The sequence below is a fragment of the Miscanthus floridulus genome, chromosome 4 (genome assembly GCF_019320115.1).
Source record: "Miscanthus floridulus cultivar M001 chromosome 4, ASM1932011v1, whole genome shotgun sequence".
NCBI classification, from domain to species: Eukaryota; Viridiplantae; Streptophyta; class Magnoliopsida; order Poales; family Poaceae; genus Miscanthus; species Miscanthus floridulus.
The window spans coordinates 120,559,046-120,578,668 of NC_089583.1; the positions used below are offsets into that span (position 1 = coordinate 120,559,046).

The window sequence follows — 19,623 nt, forward strand, 5'->3', positions numbered from 1 at the left end:
AGGTATTGGGCCTTCCCAACCCAAAAGACTAGCCTGATAGGTAAGGCTTCTTCCGCCTTATATATTGATGTGGGACTAAACCCCAACAGATTTTATGTAGGAGTTTTATCTAATCATTTATTTATTTAAAACGACTCAAGCAGAAGAGCTTCCAATCATAATGATGATATATTGAAAAAGATAAAGAAGATACCACAAACAACACCCCGAGGCTACTATTTCCTAATTGCTATACATCTGTGCATTCTTTCGTCTGAGCTCAAAGATCAATCTCTATCCAAAATACAGATTTTTTAACCTCGTACATTCCTTTTGGATGGTCTTTTTTTTTACCTCATACAAAGCACCCATAATAATCGATCACAATGGAAGCATTGGTGAAGAAACATCTGATTCACACGTCAGTAATAGGCTGTTTGGTTCCTAACGGCATCGCTACCGCCTACCGGTCGTTCGATTTCAAGTGCCTGGGATGCAACTGCCTTGGCGAGGACCCCCAGTTCAGAACGCCACCCAAACAAGCCCTATAAGCACTAAGGAAGGCGAAATTTTACATCTGGTGGTGCAGGAGGATATGTGAAGAGAATGTATATTTTCTGAATGCCATTCCCCACAAAAGTGTGTTCTTGATTTACACTAGGATTGGGAAGCTCAGAGGTCAAACAATGAAGAATGCTGATTACTACAGAACAGCACAACATGCCATGGATATAAAAATTCCACTCGAAACCATCGAGTGACATGGCCTAAAGACTTCATTTTCCAAGCGCTAATTCTTTGGCAAGGTCTCTCGTAAGACTGAATGCCAGTGTGTTATGCCATGGGAAAAGAGTACGGGTAACTGGAAGTTTTCGCCGAAGATCCTGCCCACAAATTATGGAGAGTTTCAGTACAACTGAAACAAAGAAGCCATAATGACGAGGATGACATAGCACTGTAACTAGTATAGGAACTATCATTCCATAATGACGAGGATGACATAGCCTACCTTGAAAGTTGCATCAGACAAATTTAAGTATGATTCCTGCATATGAATAAAGCAAAACATTATTCAAGTTCATGCTGATGGCTAATTGTCTGAATAAACATCAGACAGATACAGACCTCGAGAGATGACAAATATTCAGACTCATGATGTCGAATGATGTTAGTTATTGAAACCGCACAATCGTCAGGTGACTGAAACATCAAACATAAGAAATATTATGTTAGAGGCATGGTTTAAGTTTATTTGACCCTTTACTCCTTTTTTCTTAAGAAAAAGAAAGAAGAGAGAACCAGGTTACATTTCAATGCATTATAACCAAAAAATACATGGAATATTTTTTAAGTTGCCAACACCTTGTATTAGAGGAGAAAAAACTAACACAAACAGAATATAATAACATGTGGATCGAATATTTTGCAGTGTAGACTGAACTAATTTGTGCAAGTGAGGCATATCATGTAACAAGTGACAACCACTGAAACAGTAGCGGGACTAAATGTGTGAGGTCAGAAGAAGAATGCCATCACAATATTCAGGGCTCAAATTCTTGCATTAACTAACCTGCATCATGGTGGAGTCCTTGCGATCAATGTTAGTATCCAGCTGGACATTTCCCTCTTCAAAATAGTGAGCATCTACCTGGCGTATATGCAAGTGATATTTACAAAAAATTAACTTCTGTTATATTAACATAAATTTAGAGCTCTTACCTTGTTAAGTAAAAAGGCCAACCTGTATCTTTCCTTTAATATCAACAAACTGCAACTCATAATTGAAATCCATAGTCCAAATTGAACGCCAGCTGCCATTGCTGGATGACACAATATTCAGTTGGCCTTCATCAGAGGCTAAACAATTAAAAGATCAAATCTTTTTGGAGCATTCTTAACAGTTCTATTGAGATTATGCGAAGCAATCCCTCTGATACAGAAATAGAAAGAACGGGCAGGCATTAAACATGTCATAAGGTTCTAGGCCAATGATAAAATAGCATACTCAAAACAAACAACAGTTCACAGGGATATTGACAATGTCACCCATGAAAAATCTGAAGACTAAAGGTTGCATGCTGAATGGAAAAATAAATAATAGGTTCTCAAAGGAATGCAAGGAGACGCTGATAGGAAACTAAAGTTTAAGGAATTTCCGGAATAAAGTTTTAAAACTAAAGAGAATCTAGAAACAGAGGATTGGGAAATCGCCTTAAAGGCTAAAAAGGATCTATTAAATTTTTTAGTCATTATAATGCAGAGCAAAACTAACATCCATATGTGCAAGATTTAAGAAAATATGGCAAATTTCTTCAGGAACAAGGAAAAGTCAGAAGACATGAGCCAGACAATACCAAAAGTTCTGTGGGCTACGCTTAGCAGCAGAAATAACTGCTGTGAAACTGAAATCTGCTCCTGGTCCCTCTATATCCTTTCCACTAGTACAATAAACGGCACAGGCCCCTTTGGGATAAGCTTCAACAACATATTTTGACAATTCAACATCTAAAGCACACCTGTATTAATACATAAGATTAGACAACATATGTGCAGTTGTGATATAATATGGAAACTGGAATAAGTCAAAGGAAAGACGCACAGGTAGTCTACCTAAACTCTTCAATGTAAGCTGATGGAAGCTCCTCATCTTCAGCAGGCCTCAGTTTTGTACAAGTCTTTTATCATGAGAAGACAAAACATTACAAATTAATTTGATGAAGGGTCATCTACAATTGAGTGGCCAAATAAAATCAGTAAAACTACAAAAGAGCCTTACATCCATATTTTTTAAATAAAACATGTTACCAAATACATTAATGTATTCAGGCGTTAAATAACTTATATCAACATATGACAATTTTAGTATCGACGTCTAAATCTATTGTGCAGTTTATTTTATAAACCAGAACGGAAGAAACTGTGCGATCAGATTCTGCAATGCACAGCTCATGTCTGCTACTAATTCATGTGGAGCATATTGGTTGACGTGAGTACGCAACATACCCTTCATGAGACACGTTAACACGCTGCATGAACTTTAGGCAAGAAATGTTAATGTAATGCTTCAGATGCAATGTTCCATTTATTAAATGTATCAGAATATTTAGATTATCAAGTTCAAGATGCTGGAGATGCTTATTGCAGCCATGAAGCTGCTCGGTACACTTTTCTCTAAGATGACTAGATTGTGTGGTGCTTAAGTTTTCTTACAGATTAAAACATCACTTGCACAGTTGGCATCACAGATCTGTTTTAACATAGCAAGAGAAACATAGGGTGTGATGTGAAACATTACCTGTTTCATATGATCTATAGTAGCCACTTGCGCAGTCCTGGGGTCCAGATAATTGTTCTTATCAATCTCCCCATAAGTTGAGATGATTATCTGCAAGCATACATATTCAATGATGGTCTGGTGTGATTTCCGCTATTCTTAACGAAGTAATATCACTTAGGCTTTTGCCCCAAGAAGGCATTGCAAAAAACTCCACCACCTCACCAATTTACATAACTAATAAAGGTTAAGTTTCAGATGTTCAAATAGTTAACCCAAATGTTTCACATTACAAAACATAACGAGTCACGAATAGGGATCTATCCTATTACAAGCTCACTGGAGCTTCGAGATTTTCTGTCTCAATAAAATCTCTAAGTGAACTGCCAAAATACATCAGGGCAGTGGCAGAGTGCAAGAAACGTTCTGACGGCGATTCCTGTGCGCAGTGCCTTCATGCGAAATCCATAGTGTGCTACGTTCTGAGGATGAGTCACAATCTCTTGGACTTCATTGTTGTGGTCAGGGTCAGGGATTAGCAGCAAAGAGCGGAGTTCTGCACTAAAGTAAGTGCACAGAGGAGGAAGAGCACAAATCAAGTCATGTGTCGAACAGACAGTGGCTACTTGATAAGTCCACCATGGCGTCCCACTCTTGTCATGGGGCTCAAACGCCTTCATTGGAACCTTCAGTTCTCGGAAGGTTGAAGCATATGACATATACCGAGTAATTGGATACTCAGAATTAGCACGCCCATCATGTTGAGTGTTTTAAGGGTAAGTAGGGATGTACAGGTAATTGGTGGTGAGGCACGAGGTCTCAAATGTACCAAAGGACTCAATCAACAAAGCAAGCGGCAGGGGAAGTTCAATCTCCTTGGCAAAACTTGGTGGGGTCGGATACCTGGAAGGGTGCACTCCGTAATCATGGTGGATGTTGTATAGCTTTGCATACAGCGCAGTCATGCACACATCGATAGTCGAAGGGACAATCGCTTTAAGCTCGGTATTGATATCAGCATCACACATTGATCCACTGTCAAAATACAGGATCATTAGCGAGTCGTTAAGGACGCTAGCCATGCAGTGACGTAATTCAGTGACGTTGATTTCAAGAATTTGTTTGGCCAGCTCTTTTGTAGCAGTGGTCCTCCGATAGCCAATTTCACCTCTCGCAGAGAGAGTATTGATATATGATGGATCAACACGGAGTCTAAGAGCTCGTGGAAGAGTTTCAAGCATAGGATTGTCATTTGCAGTAGCTGCAGGTGCCCCCATTGCCAATGTCTGACTTGTGGCTTGTCTCTTGGATTGGTCGGCAGAAGCTCCAGCATCCGAAGCTTGGGCTTCATCAACTTTGCGCTTTACCGTTTCCTTGCATTCAGCCATGGGGACTATCGTTGAAAGTCTATCTGCCGCAGGGGGCTTGAAAAGAAAAGGCAAAATTAAAACTTCTACATGTATTTAAGACAATGATCTTCCATGGATCATTATCCATTATCTGCAAGCATATGTCACGCAATTTAAACAAATGTTGCGCGTCATACCCAGGGGCGGATCCAAAGGGGGGTTGCCGGGGCTACAGCCCCCCTAGTGAGCCTGATGTCTTTATTAGACCACGGTTACTTAGCCTCAAATCACCATTAATCTCTAGCTCTAGCCCTAAATCTTCATTATTTAGCCCCGCCCCCCCCCCCCCCCCCCCCCCCCTGTCCCCATCCTGCATCCGCCACGCCCCTGGTCATACCCAAATTTCACTTGGCTATTATGAAAAAGGGCAGGCCTGGTGCAGTGGTGAGAGCTGTCTCACTGAGTCACCAGGTCGTGGGTTCGAAGCAGCCTCTCCGCAAATTTTGCGGGGGGAAGGCTTGCCTCGGTTTTTCCCTTCCCCAGACCCCACTCATGTGGGAGCCTCCGGCACTGGGTCTGCCGTTTTTTTTTATTATGAAAAAGAAGAAGAAAATGACAGTAACCATTTGAACACGAAACACCCCTACTTATCATGTTATCAAAGAGGGATCTGCCCAAATGTTTTCCAAGTTCTCATAAACAACAATTATGCAGTTCCCAAGTGCTCTGAGCCTCTGAGTCTAAAAACATAGTCCGGGCCTCGGGGGTTAATTTAGCAATAATTGATGCAAAGGCAGGATTGCTAAGTCTTACTGATAATTGATTCAGATTGTGATGCACATAATAAGAACACGAAAACGCCAAAACGGATCAGGAAACTGGATGTGAGAAGAGAGGTGCTCACGTCGCCACTGCGGTCGGGGAGCTCGAGGGACACGAGGCGGGCCTTGTTGTACTCCGGGAAGGCCTCCGCGGCGGCGGCCTCGTACACCGCGTCGTCCCCCAGCAGCGCGCGCACATCTGCGCACGGACGCCACGCAACACGAGTCAGATGCCGAGCTGGATTATATACAGGTATACGGATCGGAGGGAGGAGTGGGAGGGGCGAGGCGCGTGGGGCTTGCCTTTGGCGACGTAGTGGATCTCGCCGGCGGGCGCGTTGGAGAGGAACCAGACGGCGATCTCCCGCTTCTGGCGGTCACTGAGCGGCTCGCCGGCGCCGCCTTCGTCCGACATTTCGGGGCCCTGGAGCGGCGGCGGCGGTGGGTAGGGAGGAGGAGAGGAAGGGGAGGGGAGAAGCCGAGAAGGCGACGTGGAGTGTGTGGAAATGGTGGGAACGAAACGGAGCGGAGCGGAGCAGAGGGAGGAGGGGATGACGATGGCAACACGGACGGACGGCACGTGAGAGCAGGCGGGAGGCGGTCGCGACGGTTGACGATGGTCCAGGGTACCCATCTGACTGACGAGGCCTGCAGATTTATGGTAGAGGGCCGTTCTAGATTGTCACTTGCACAAAGTTTAATGGGATGTTTGGTTCGAGCTACTAAATTTTAGTAGCTGCTAAATGGTTTAGTCATTTTTAGTAACTCTAGAATTAATGGAGAGGACTGAAGTCCTTTTAGTAGCTTTTCGTCATAGCGTTCGGTTAAAAAGTTACAAAGTGACTAAAAGCTACTAAATTTAGTAGCTATTAGGCGAACCAAACAAGCTCTAAATCTAGTCATCCGTTTCAAATTCAAAAATAAAAGATACTCCCTCCCTAAGCCGTTGTGATTTTCTAGATACATTAATTTTATTTTGTATATAAACATAATTGTATCTAAAAACGTAGAAAAACTATAAACCTATAAAACGTCTTATAACGTATAATGAAAGGAGTAATATGTTTTAATCTTTTTTATATAACATATATCTAGATACATGTATTATAATAACATCTATATCTATACATTTAAATAGAAAAGTTAAAATAATTTATAATTTGTGGTGGAGAAAAAACACTTAGAACTGTTAGAGTAAATGGTAATTGTGTTTCTAATAGTTTACTAGATTTATTTAAACATTCCATCAAGCAAAGTCAAGACTGTGATACTTAGATATATACTTAAAGTAAATCATAGCTCACTTCATCCTAAAGCTTACTCTTTCTCTTCTTCTAGTTGTGTTTGCACCCACCCAAATTCAAGAACCTAACTTCTACGATCCATCTTGTAATTCAAATACTCTAGATTATGATCCTAGGAATTCGAACAATCCAACCTTTAACAAACTAACATAATCCATAACCTACTAGCTAACTTAAATGATCTGAGATTTGCTAGATTGTAGAGATGTGATTACAACGAGCGTATTCTTTTAGAGATTTAATTAAATTTAAGAATATTTAATTTTTTAAAATTAAATCATAATAATTGAATTTTCTAAGACTAAGGAAGTACCTAGCAGAAAGAAAAAAAATATCATTTTGCTGTCACGGTCACGGGCTCAAGATACTCTGCCATCCGCGATATGTCGTCTCGCCAAATCTGTTGTTCCCAATTCAAATCCCCACCCCGGTGGCCGGCGCCCGCCGCCTGCCGCCCGCACCCTTACAACGCCGCCGCCAGCCTTCCCAGCTACCGTCCATGCGCCGTCTCTCAGTGGCGTCATGAACAGCGCTGCAGCCCACAGCTGCCGCAAGCGCCGCCACGCCGATGCCCACGAGGGCGCCTCCTTACCTCGCCGCCGCCGCCGCCTCACCATCGTCCCCAACTTGTTCCAGGCCGTTCGGTCCTTCGCTATCCGCACGCTCGCCAGCGCCCCCCACAAGCGCCGCCACGACGACGCCACCTCCTCGGCTCGCCTCTGCCGTCGCCGCAGCAGCCGCCGCCGCCTCAGCCCCGTACCGTTCCCCGCCCTCCGACCGCTATCCACCTCCCCGCGCCGCCGCTGCAAGCTTCTCGTCGACGACGCCCGCCACGCCGTCTCCACTCCCCGTCGCCGCCGCAGCCGTAGCAGTCTGCTTCCCGGGGTCAGGCACTTCCCAGTCTTTGGTCCATTCGCATTCCATTTCCTCCTCACGACCGGCGGATTAGCCCCGCGCCGTCGCTGGAAACCTGCGGAGGTAGATATGGGCAACCGCACCTCACAGCTACTGGGGAAGAGCACCAGCGACGGTGTATCAGAGGCGCACACAAAGCGGCTCGATGGGTCGCCGGAAGTGGTGGATCTCACAGTGGAGGCAGAGCTTGAAAATATCTATGTCGTGGGGAGGCGAAATGGCGACTGGAGCGTCCCTGCACTGGGGTCATCAAGGTCGCTGGAGAAGAAGGCGATGTTCTGCAAGGCACTTCAGTGGTCGAAGAAGCGCGGTGGAAGATTACGTGAGAAGCTCAGACTTGCCGAGCTGCCTGATCCTCTGGACACTACACCCAAGGAGGTTACCATTTTAATCTTAATTCTCATGGAGTTTACTGAACAATGTATACATGGCCTTTTATTTTTTTATTTGAATAGTAAAAAATGGGTAATGTGTTGGTGTTTTCGGAACTTTAGTTCTGTGAAATACAGCACCTATCGAAAATGGCTAATTGTGAGCTTTTGAAACAGAACTGGTGTAGCAATTTTCTCTAAAGCCTAAATTTTCTGTACGCACACTAATGCAAAAATTAAATCATTTTCCCCAAAGGTGCTTTGCTTTGTTACATTTAGTTAGTATAGTATAATACATGCTCTCTCTGTTTTTAAGTATATACTAATTAGAAGACGGAGGATGTGACGGGCTCATCATCACAGTCGAAGCAATTGGTTGCTCAGTGTTTGGTCTCAACAGATGCAGTTTTGGGTTGGCCTGAAGGGCTTCTGAGTGTTAGTGTCAGTAGCATTAACTGTGATGTTCTATGCCAGACCCAGGCTTAAGGCCTTGTTGGCGGGCGCGCAGATACGCTTATGCACTGTGAATGTTTTGCTTTTGTAATACAAAAGCGGGGGTACTCCCTTTTCTCTAAAAAAATATTTAAAAACTGAGGGAGTAAATTAGTACACTGGCTTATTGGTTTTCTGTTGTTTGAATTGTTATAACAACTTTTCATATGTATAATATACTTTGAAACTTGATTATTGCAGGATCTATCTGAACTATTTACACCTCTAAGTGACAAAGAAGAAAGAGAAGTTGATACTCTGTTGTATAATAGGAATCACAGGTATACTTAGCATATGCTCATGTTATGGAACTTTTTTCTTCATATTGCTGGCACAACCAAATGATATTCTGGTTTCTCTTATTTTTGTAGTGATAAAGTCATAGTGATACATGAGCCTTCTAACATTGAGATTACTAATGAGAAACTTCAATGTTTGAGGCCTCGTGGGTGGTTGAATGATGAGGTAAATATATTGAGTATTCCTTTTTCATCTGAGATAATTCTGCAAAAGATCTTTAATAATCACTCAGCAAAAATATGTGATGCTAGGAACCCTAGTGCTATCTCTAACATTGTGTTTTTCGCTGCTTGCAGGTTATTAATTTGTACATTGAACTGTTAAAGGAGAGGGAAGAAAGGGAACACAACATGTTTTTGAAATGCCATTTCTTCAATACATTCTTCTACAAGAAGGTATTGGATTTTCGCTTCACATACTGCATGCATAAATGTCCTTTGAAATGCTGGTTCTATTATTATTATATTTAAGACTTATGGTCTTATACGGCATAGGAAGCAAAAGCATACAAGATCGTACAATTACTTATGAACAAGCATCTTGTCATGTGCGGGCGGGTGTACGCCCGGCGCAGGCGCGCCCGCGACATTCGCAGGGCGGCCGAGCGCGCGTCCCAGGCGTGAAACGCGCCCAGCGAGGCCGGTCATGCGTGACGTGGCTAGGAGGCCTCAGTTGGAAAGTTATCAGGATTAGTTTCCTTATTATTATTAGCATCTATTTGTTACCTTAAGAGTAGGAGTTGGTTTTCCTTTTGTTGGCAGCCGCAAGGCTATATATATATTATTGTAACCGGACTTGAGGGAATTAAGCAAGATTATTATCCTATCTCCCATCTAATCTCAAGCCTGCGGTAGAGGGGCATAACCTCACCGGAGAAGACGGCCGAAGGCTACGAGCTTCGTAGCCGAGGCCCTGCGCGTCGAGGGTTCGACGCCCTTGACAGCCTGGTATCAGTGGTCAGCCGCTCATCCTCTTCGCGTTCACAGCCCGCCGCGCCAGCACCCTCCCGCAACCAGCCGCCGCCCACCAACAGCCCACCCTCCGCGCCCAGTCAGTCGCCGCCCATGGCCGAGCCTTCCCTGACCGATCTCTTCAACGAGATGAAGAAGGTGTCCGCCAAGATCTCCACCCTGGAGGCCGATGTCGCCTCACTCAAGGAGAAGGCGCCCACGGCTGAGAGCTTCGACAACCGTCGCGCCAACAATCAGCGCGATCTCGAGTTCCATCCGAAGCACAAGAAGTGGGATTTTCCCCACTATGATGGCACGTCCGACCCCATGCCGTTCCTCCACAAGTGCGAGGCGTACTTCCGGCAACATCTCACCATGCCGGAGGAGCGCGTGCGCATGGCGGCCTACCACTTGGACGACGCCGCACAGCTGTGGTTCATCCAGCTGCAGGAGGACGGAGGCACGCCGTCCTGGGGGAATTTCAAGGATCTCCTGGACCTGCGCTTCGGTCCCCCCCTGCGCTCGGCCCCCATGTTCGAGTTGGCGCAGTGCCGCCGCTCCGGCGCCGTGGAGGAGTATGCCAACCGGTTCCAGGCCCTGATCCCTCGCGCTGGCCGGCTCGACGAGGCGCAGCGAGTCCAACTCTTCACCGGCGGCCTCGGACCTCCGCTCAGCAACGCCGTCCGGATCCATCATCCGGACACCCTCGTCGCCGCTATCAGCCTCGCCCGCCAAGTCGAATTGATGGAGCTGGACCGACCGGCGCTTCCTCCCCCGAGAGCAGGCGCGCGCGGGCCACCACCGCTCCACCGGCCGCGGCCAGAGCCGTCCTGCCGGGCCCGCCGCCCCTCCTGGCTCTCCCTGCACCGCCGGCGGCTGCGCAGCCGGGCGACCCGAGGGCTCCCAGCGCCGTCTTACGCAGGAGGAGATGGCCGACCGCCGTCGCCTCGGTTTGTGCTTCAACTGCAATGAGAGGTACACCCGTGGCCATAACCGCTTCTGCAGGCGCATCTTCTTCGTCGAAGGGGTCGAACTGGAAGCAGAGGGCGAGGACGCCGCCGTCGTGGACAACGCCGCGGCGCCCTGTTTCTCCCTGCAGGCGCTGGCCGGGGTGCCGATGGCGGGCACCATGCAGATCACGGTGGGCCTGGGGCCCCTTAGGCTCGTGGCTCTCCTCGACTCGGGCAGCACGCACAACTACATCGCGGAAGACGCAGCAAGGCGCTCCGGCCTGCCCCTCCACCAGCGCCCCCGCCTTACGGCGCTGGTCGCCAACGGGGAGCGCGTCGCGTGCGCGGGCGTCCTCCGCGCCGCGCCCCTGCGCGTCGACGGCGAGTCGTTCCCGGCCGACCTCTACGTCATGCCGTTGGCAGGGTACGACATCGTCCTCGCACACACTGGCTCGGCGCGCTCGGGGCCGTCGTCTGGGACCTCAGCCGCCAGCGCCTGTCGTTTTCAGCGCCGCGGCCGCACCTTCTCCTGGACCAGCGTCGCCCCACCGTCGTCTCCGGCACTGCGCGCGACACTCGACACCGACTCCCTCCTCGAGACGCTGCTGCTCGCGTACGGGGGGGGGGGTCTTCGCCGACCCGACCGGTCTACCCCCTGTGCGCGCGCACGACCATCGCATCATGCTCAAGCCGGACGCGCAACCGGTGGCCGTCCGACCCTACCGGTACCCGGCGGCCCACAAGGATGAACTGGAACGCCAGTGCGCCGCCATGATGGAGCAGGGCATCGTCCGCCGGAGCGACTCCCCGTTCTCGTCGCCCGTCCTCCTCGTCAAGAAACCGGACGGGTCGTGGCGTTTCTACGTCGACTACAGGGCGCTGAACGCGCGGACAGTCAAGGATGCTTTTCCCATCCCGGTGGTCGACGAGCTCCTCGACGAGCTCCACGGGGCTCAGTTCTTCTCCAAGCTGGACCTGCGCTCGGGCTATCACCAAGTCCGCATGCGCCCAGAGGACATCCACAAGACGGCGTTCCGCACCCATGACGGCTTGTACGAGTTCTTGGTCATGGCGTTCGGCCTGTGCAACGCCCCGGCGACCTTTCAAGCCCTGATGAATGATGTGCTCCGGCCGTTCCTCCGCCGCTTCGTTCTGGTATTTTTTGACGATATTTTGATCTACAGCACGACGTGAGCGGACCATCTGCGACACCTCCGGACCGTCCTCGATACACTCCGCCGCCACCAGTTGTTCGTCAAGCGGTCCAAGTGCTCCTTCGGGGCGCCCAGCGTTGCCTACCTAGGCCACATCATCTCGGCGGCTGGGGTGGCCATGGACCCGGCGAAGGTCCAGGCGATCGTTGACTGGCCCACGCCTCGCTCCCCCCGGGCGGTGCGCGGCTTCCTCGGCCTCGCCGGATACTACCGCAAGTTCGTCCACAATTATGGGACAATTGCGGCACCGCTGACGGGCCTGCTCAAGAAGGATGGCTTCTCGTGGGACGACTCCACCGCAGCGGCGTTCGCGGCTCTCAAGGCCGCTGTGACGACGGCGCCCGTGCTCGCCATGCTCGACTTCGACAAGCTCTTCATCGTCGAGTGTGACGCCTCTACGTCCGGGTTCGGCGCCGTGCTGGTCCAGGAGGGCCACCCCGTCGCGTTCTTCAGCCGGCCGGTGGCGCCCCGCCACTCCTCGCTCGCCGCGTACGAGCGCGAACTGATCGGGCTGGTCCAGGCGGTCCGGCACTGGCGGCCGTACCTTTGGGGGCGGCGCTTCATAGTCCAGACAGATCACTACAGCCTCAAGTACCTCCTCGACCAGCGCCTCGCTACGATCCCCCAGCATCATTGGGCCGGCAAGCTCCTCGGGTTCGATTTCTCGGTGGAGTACCGGTCGGGCGCCACCAACGTCGTCGCCGACGCTCTCTCGCGGCGCGATCAGGAGGACGGGTCGCTGCTGGCCATCTCCGCTCCTCGCTTTGACTTCGTCGACCGCCTCCGTCACGCCCAGGCCACGGATCCGGCCTTGGTCGCCATGCACGACGAGCTACGGTCGGGCGCCCGTTCTGCGCCGTGGGCGCTGGTGGATGGCATGGTCGCCCACGCAGGGCGCCTGTACATCCCGCCGGCGTCGCCGCTGCTGCAGGAGATTGTGGCCGCCGTCCACAATGACGGTCACGAGGGGATCCACCGCACCCTCCATCGCCTCCGCCGTGACTTTCATTTTCCCAACATGCGTGCTTTGGTGCAGGAATTCGTCAAGGCCTGCGTCACCTGCCAGCAGTACAAGGCTGACCACCTGCAGCCGGCCGGCCTGCTGCAGCCGCTGCCGGTGCCATCGGCGGTCTGGGCCGACCTTGGCATCGACTTCATCGAGGCGCTTCCCAAGGTCCAGGGCAAGACGGTCATCCTCTCCGTGGTGGATCGCTTCAGCAAGTACTGCCATTTTATTCCTTTGGCACATCCCTACACTGCCGAGTCCGTCGCCAACGCCTTCTTCGCCGACATCGTCCGCCTCCACGGGGTGCCGCAGTCCATCACGTCGGACCGCGACCCAGTCTTCACATCGGCGTTCTGGCAGGAGCTCATGCGCCTCACCGGGACAAAGCTATACATGTCCTCCGCCTTCCACCCACAGACGGACGGCCAGACGGAGGCCGCCAATCGGGTCATCGTCATGTACCTGCGATGTTTCACCGGCGATCGCCCCCGCCAGTGGATCCGGTGGCTGCCGTGGGCGGAGTACACCTACAACACCGCCTTTCAGTCGTCCCTGCGTGAGACCCCATTCCGCGTGGTTTACGGCAGAGACCCGCCGACCATTCGGTCCTACGAGCAGGGCGAAGCTCGGGTCGTGGCCGTCGCTCAAGAGATGGAGGAGAGGGCCGCCTTCCTGGACGACATTCGTGTCCGTCTGGAGCAGGCCCAGGCGGTCCAGAAGCGCGTCTACGATCAGCATCATCGTCGCGTCGTCTTCACCGTTGGGGACTGGGCGCTGCTGCGTCTCCGGCAGCGTCCTGCTGCGTCCATGCCCCGTGCGGTGCATGGCAAGCTGAAGCCGCGCTTCGTTGGCCCGTATAAGGTCACCGAGGTCATCAATGAGGCGGCCGTGCGCCTGGAGCTACCACCGGATGCCCGTCTCCACGATGTGTTCCACGTGGGCGTCCTCAAGAAGTTTGTGGGGTCACCGCCAGCTGCTCCACCGGCGTTGCCGCCCCTCTCCAACGGTGCCGTCGTGCCTGCGCCATCGCGGGTGACCCAGGGCCGCCTGGCTCGTGGAGTTCGCCAAGTCCTCGTCGAATGGGAGGGTCACGACCCCGCTGCAGCCTCCTGGGAAGACCTCGACGATTTCCGCACTCGGTTTCCTTCGTTTCAGCTCGAGGACGAGCTGGACTTCGAGGCGGGGAGAGATGTCATGTGCGGGCGGGTGTACGCCCGGCGCAGGCGCGCCCGCGACATTCGCAGGGCGGCCGAGCGCGCGTCCCAGGCGCGAAACGCGCCCAGCGAGGCCGGTCATGCGTGACGTGGCTAGGAGGCCTCAGTTGGAAAGTTATCAGGATTAGTTTCCTTATTATTATTAGCATCTATTTGTTACCTTAAGAGTAGGAGTTGGTTTTCCTTTTGTTGGCAGCCACAAGGCTATATATATATTATTGTAACCGGACTTGAGGGAATTAAGCAAGATTATTATCCTATCTCCCATCTAATCTCAAGCCTGCGGTAGAGGGGCATAACCTCACCGGAGAAGACGGCCGAAGGCTACGAGCTTCGTAGCCGAGGCCCTGCGCGTCGAGGGTTCGACGCCCTTGACACATCTCCTATATAATACATGGCCTCTTGTCATGTTAATTAATGCACATAGTGTTATTCCAGACCTTTGCCTGGAATGCCAAGCAATGCATGTGTTTCGTCTTCTTATGCTAAATTGAACAATTTTCTTGTTCTTCTGGAGTTCTCAGAAGCTAATATTGATGAATTAGTGTCATCGTTCCTCTTTTAGGCTCTAAATTCACTTACTTTTTTAACACCTAGTTTACAAGCAAGGATAATAATTTCGTAACATTCTTGTATTGTATCTTAGCATTCCTCTGAGCCTAGTTAGAACACCTGCATTTTGGTGGAGGTTAACTCTTCCTTTAAGTTACAAGTTAATTTTTCTCACATGTTCTAGCACCCAGCACTAGCAGGGCTCATGACTTCTGAATTATTGCTCAGCTTACTTGCGGAATAGCTGGTTATGATTACCAGTCTGTTAGAAGATGGACGACGTTCAAGAGGTTGGGTTATGGACTCGTCGAGTGTGAGAAAGTAAATTGCTATTTTGTCCTTTTCCTATTATTGGACTTGTCTCCGTTTCATGCTTATTACCCACATCCAACTTACCGTCAGAATTTATGTTACAGATCTTTGTTCCAGTGCATAGAAATGTACATTGGTGTTTGGTAGTTATAAACATGAAGGATAAAACATTGCAATACCTTGATTCTCTTGGAGGTTTGGGCCATGATGTACTGAAAGTACTGGTAAGCTTATCTGACCAAACAGAAAGTTACACTATTCTTACTTTCTTAGACTAGAGTGCCTGAAATGCATGGGGTTGCCTTTGCAAATTATTGATGTAATAATTGTATATGTCTTTCTTTTACGATGTACATTGTTCTTCATAAAAGGACCCAACACAAAATTAAAGGGCCTGCAAGATTTCTAGTGTTGGATTGAAGCTCTACAGTTACTTTTTCTGTTTGTGGCAGACTAGGTACATCGTGGATGAATTGAAGGACAAGAGTAACTTAGAGGTAGACCCTAGTTCATGGGTGGTAGTGTCAGAGTCTCTCCCCTTGCAGCAGAATGGGTAACCTTTCTTCTAGTACTAATCACCACAAAATTCAGCATGTGGATGCTGATTGGTTTGATTAAGAAAGGAATATATATAAAGTATTAAATTCCAGTCAACGGGTTACTGGATTTTCAACATCCAACTGTTTTTTTATTTTGAATTCATGTGGAGCACATTAATGGGCAAGCATGGCTATCTGACACTATTCTCTTCTTATAGGTGGGACTGTGGCATGTTTATGCTTAAATACATTGATTTCCATAGCAGAGGTATCAAACCATGTTTCAGTCAGGTAAAGTTGACCGGTGAAAAACATACATACATATCTGTAGATATACTTAGATTGAGGGCTTGAGTTTTGTCATACTTTAAAAAGAACTTTAACTTGCTGATATGAAGCTTAACTTCTGATGTTGGAGTACAATCATACACTGTGGTGTTATGTATTAAGAAGTTTTTGTTTAGGTTGATGTTTGTCTTAATGTTGTTTGCAGGAACACATGATGTATTTTAGGAACCGAACAGCAAAAGAGATCATGACATTAAGAGCTGACTGAAGAATGACCGTTTCATGGCCACCATTCTTTGACATTTTCTCAAGTCAGGTGTTTCTTTTCAAACAGTAGAGATGTGATTCTAGGCTGTTGGTGTGAATTCAAGTCCATGTCACCACACCTTTGTAGGTATGTATTTTTTAGGACCTGCTTTTGTTAGGGAAAAGGGAAAAGAGAGGTAAAGGTAAAACAATGCATGGTTACAGAAAATGTAGTAGTTCAGAATTAGTTCAACAAAATGGTCACACCTATGTAATTGCATTGGAACTAACTAAAGTTAGTACAAGGAACTGACACTTCGTTTTGTTTTGTTCAGTTCTTGGAATAAACATAACATATGTTGTGAAAACTAAAGCTAGTGATTGCATTACTCCAGTTTGAATCTTCTTTAGCGTTTTATGTATTTGGGAAGTTTTTGGTTGCGCATGGATAAACAATTGTGAATCTTGTTCCATGGGTTTCGCGACCTATATAAGCATTCAGTCGTTATGGGCTTAAACCGGTCCAGAAAAAAATATGTAAGATACTCTGTAGTCAAAGGAAGCATATGGGAACAACTTCAAACTTTTCAAGCTAAAATCATAAAGCTGTACTGAGAGGGCCACATATGTACACATTTGCAAGTATGCACTTGAACAACCAACCACCACTACATTTTCTCTCTTTCTCTAGCAGCTAGGAGCACAAGACAGAACATTGAATGTTAATAGAGGGTAGATCACTTTCTGTCACAAAAACTTGTGACAAAGCAAGATCTAACCAACAACAATCTTAACAAATCGAATCATCTTTCCACCAGTAGAAACTGACTATTTAGATGCCTAAAAATGCTCTGCACTGTGACTCCCAATGCTCCTTAGCCAGGCGAACACGTTCAACCCGCTCCAATTGCATTCTTTTCTCCCAGTACTCTGGACAACTGTTGAGAGATTGATAATTCATCAACACACTAGTAGTACATAACATGATCCTAGAAAGCTTTAAGGTCTTGTACTTACCTATGGCTCAACAGCATGTTGAGTTCATCCAGGTGCATAGCGTCAGGAAAGACGCTTTGCTGAAACAGGCAGAAAAGAATGGTTGGTTAGACGATGCTCAAGTATTTGCTCATTGAAATAATAAGTGATAAATTGTTTACCTGTCGGCATAGGGGACATTTTGATTTGTGATCTGCAGACTTCAGCCCATCAACAATTGTCACAGATGCAGCAGAACAGCAACATAAATAGCAGAATATGTGACCACAGGAAAGAGAGACTGGATCAAAAACTGTGTCCTGTAAATAAAAATATGAAACATGAAGAGTTTGATTATGGATTTTAAATAGAGAGGACGGGGAACCTCGGAATCTTGAATAACATAACAAGGATATACTGTTCTCTTAATCCAAGTTTACAGGGCAAAATAGCACTGTAATGTAATTGTCAGAAGTGCAACTCACCAAGCATATGGAACATGTCAAGCTAATATCAACACGCATGGAGTCAAAGAGGTTGCATGAGAGCGTTGGTCTGTCATCATCGAATACGAGGGAACAGTCGCCAAAGAGCTCCATTGCAGCGTTGTTCTTCTTGCTCCTCCTCAAGTTCATGTAGAATGCCATCAGCTCACAGAGCCATGGGGACTGAAGTATCTCAATGTGGAGGCTCTGAGCTTGAGCTTTGAACTCTTGCCCTTGCTTTGAGTAATGTATCTGCAAAAGAGTTGGTTTTCATAAATTCTCTGTGATTACCTATTCGTGTCAAGTTATTATTATAATCTGAAATGCAAATATAGATATGCATTTGATTGATGGATTTAGTTAGCTCCTATCCAGTTACTGAAATTTTTTGTAATCCAGCTGAAACATACAGTGAATGTATCATGGTAACAAGTAAAACTGATCCCTGTAAAATTCGTATGTTCCAAAGGGTTCTAAGAAGAACCAAAGTGCTACACTATTATTCGATAAATGAAAAGTCAGGGAGGTCAAGATGTAGGCCATGCCTTGTCATACTTCTTGAGAATCTTCCTCATGGCCACGGCGTTTATAATCGCATAGGTAACCAAGTCTTTGCCTTGCCGTATCAACCTCCCGTGGCTCTTGTCACCCTTGTTGGTGAACCACATGGTGTATTTCTTGAAGCCTGACGCCAGGTGCAGTTCGAGTAGCTTCTTGGCTTTCTCGTTGAAGCAGCCGACCACAGCTGACATCTCGTTCAGAAGAGATGGAAAGAAACTCCCATCACACACTGCATATATATATGGAGTTATTACTAATTCGTTAGCGAACCATCCGTGAGTCCATGACAGGCAATATACACAAAAGATGGTCATCATGCATGTCAACTCTAGTGAATAGTTCTATGTTTTTGGGGGCATTGAAGCCTTACCAAAGTCGTCCAAAAATCAGATGAAACAAGTCAAGTCATTGTTGTTAGAACAATGCGTAGTTGAACTCGTTGCTAAAGCCAAAACTAAAAAACAATGCGTTTATATGTTATGGGGGCAATATACAAATGTCATCATGCTCAACACCTGTGCAGTGTGGAAGGAAAAGAGTGTAATAAGCACTTGGAATTTGTTTAACAGGCACGACGACCTAGTCGGCCAATGGTTGCAGACGGACACCGTTTACCAAGAAATGGAGTTATTTAACAGTTAGGGCATGTTCGGCTGATATTAAAGCCGGTTACCGGCTGAAGCTGTTTTATTGTGTGAGAAAATACTGTAGAGCTGATAAGCCTGAACCGTTGACAAGGATGGACTTTGTCGATCAAGACAAGAGACCAAAACCAGGCGGGACGTGTTCCGTGCCAAATTTGCCAAGCGGCCCAAATTAACATGCAAGTAGCGTGCATGATGCAGCCACAATGCGAAAAGTCATGCTGCCACCTGGACAAGGAATTGTGATCCTGCATGCGCAATTGAAGATATCTTGTCCTTTTGCTGAAGCCAAGCCAAGATTTTTTTTTTTTTTGTATTTGTATTTGTTTAAAGCGGGGCTTTGCTGCTTAACGAAAGCAATCGATCGAAATTGAATTTGGACGAAAGGAAGAACGGAAATCACGATTCACGAACAGCAAGCAAAGGCTATAGAGAGAGTTGCTATGGTTTTACCAGTGCAGTGGCCAGTGCACCGGCGGTCACTGCTGGCGGCATCGGCCGCTGCGGCGGCGGAAGTTGAAGAAGGCGAGCGGCGGCATGTCTTGAGCATCTTCTTGAGGCGCTTGATCCCAACGGCGGGGAGCTCCGCCTCCATGGCCCTCATGTACGCCTCGTACTTCTTGCCGAACTTCATGGCTGGCGCGGCGGCTCGCCTGGGATGGTGTGGTGGAAGCGAGCTACGGCCGCCGCAAGAAGAAACGGGTCACGCGGGGCGCGGCCAGGATGGGATATGGCGAAAGTAGGAAGAAAGGCCAAGCTAAAAAGCGGAGGGATTGGATGGAGTCACGGAGCGGAGGTGGAGGCAAAGGCAAAGGCAACAACAATCAACCAACACACAGGCCGAGCTTTTATAACTTTTGTCGATCGATCTTAGCAGAGGAG

At 48.1% G+C, this 19,623-nt stretch overlaps 3 protein-coding genes across 5 annotated transcripts; 1 reads left to right on the forward strand and 2 right to left on the reverse strand.

The window, feature by feature from the left end:
* Positions 1–573: 573 nt before the first annotated feature.
* On the reverse strand, positions 574–6,072 carry LOC136550569 (F-actin-capping protein subunit alpha-like). The gene is made up of 10 exons (XM_066542180.1): positions 5,727–6,072; positions 5,507–5,622; positions 3,275–3,364; positions 2,590–2,654; positions 2,334–2,495; positions 1,721–1,799; positions 1,550–1,627; positions 1,105–1,179; positions 989–1,024; positions 574–863 (listed from the first exon to the last, which is right to left on the reverse strand). Exons 1-10 carry the CDS (start codon positions 6,055–6,057, stop codon positions 756–758), a joined length of 1,140 nt encoding a protein of 379 aa, XP_066398277.1. The 5' UTR covers positions 6,058–6,072; the 3' UTR covers positions 574–755.
* A 992-nt stretch (positions 6,073–7,064) lies between these two features.
* LOC136550572 (ubiquitin-like-specific protease ESD4) lies at positions 7,065–16,459 on the forward strand. 3 transcript variants are annotated; one of them, XM_066542184.1, is made up of 9 exons: positions 7,065–8,020; positions 8,707–8,786; positions 8,877–8,970; positions 9,102–9,200; positions 14,920–15,012; positions 15,108–15,227; positions 15,456–15,500; positions 15,761–15,833; positions 16,036–16,459. In XM_066542184.1, exons 1-8 carry the CDS (start codon positions 7,250–7,252, stop codon positions 15,785–15,787), a joined length of 1,329 nt encoding a protein of 442 aa, XP_066398281.1. In that variant the 5' UTR covers positions 7,065–7,249; the 3' UTR covers positions 15,788–15,833; positions 16,036–16,459. The 3 variants fall into 3 exon arrangements, with proteins under 3 accessions (XP_066398281.1, XP_066398282.1, XP_066398280.1); XM_066542183.1 differs by having other exon boundaries at positions 7,068–8,020; positions 15,456–15,556; XM_066542185.1 differs by lacking the exon at positions 15,456–15,500.
* Positions 16,460–16,612: 153 nt separating this feature from the next.
* On the reverse strand, positions 16,613–19,543 carry LOC136550573 (probable E3 ubiquitin-protein ligase BAH1-like 1). Its single transcript, XM_066542186.1, has 6 exons — positions 19,195–19,543; positions 18,082–18,326; positions 17,537–17,788; positions 17,234–17,371; positions 17,094–17,152; positions 16,613–17,014 (listed from the first exon to the last, which is right to left on the reverse strand). Exons 1-6 carry the CDS (start codon positions 19,373–19,375, stop codon positions 16,909–16,911), a joined length of 981 nt encoding a protein of 326 aa, XP_066398283.1. The 5' UTR covers positions 19,376–19,543; the 3' UTR covers positions 16,613–16,908.
* Between the last annotated feature and the right edge of the window lie 80 nt (positions 19,544–19,623).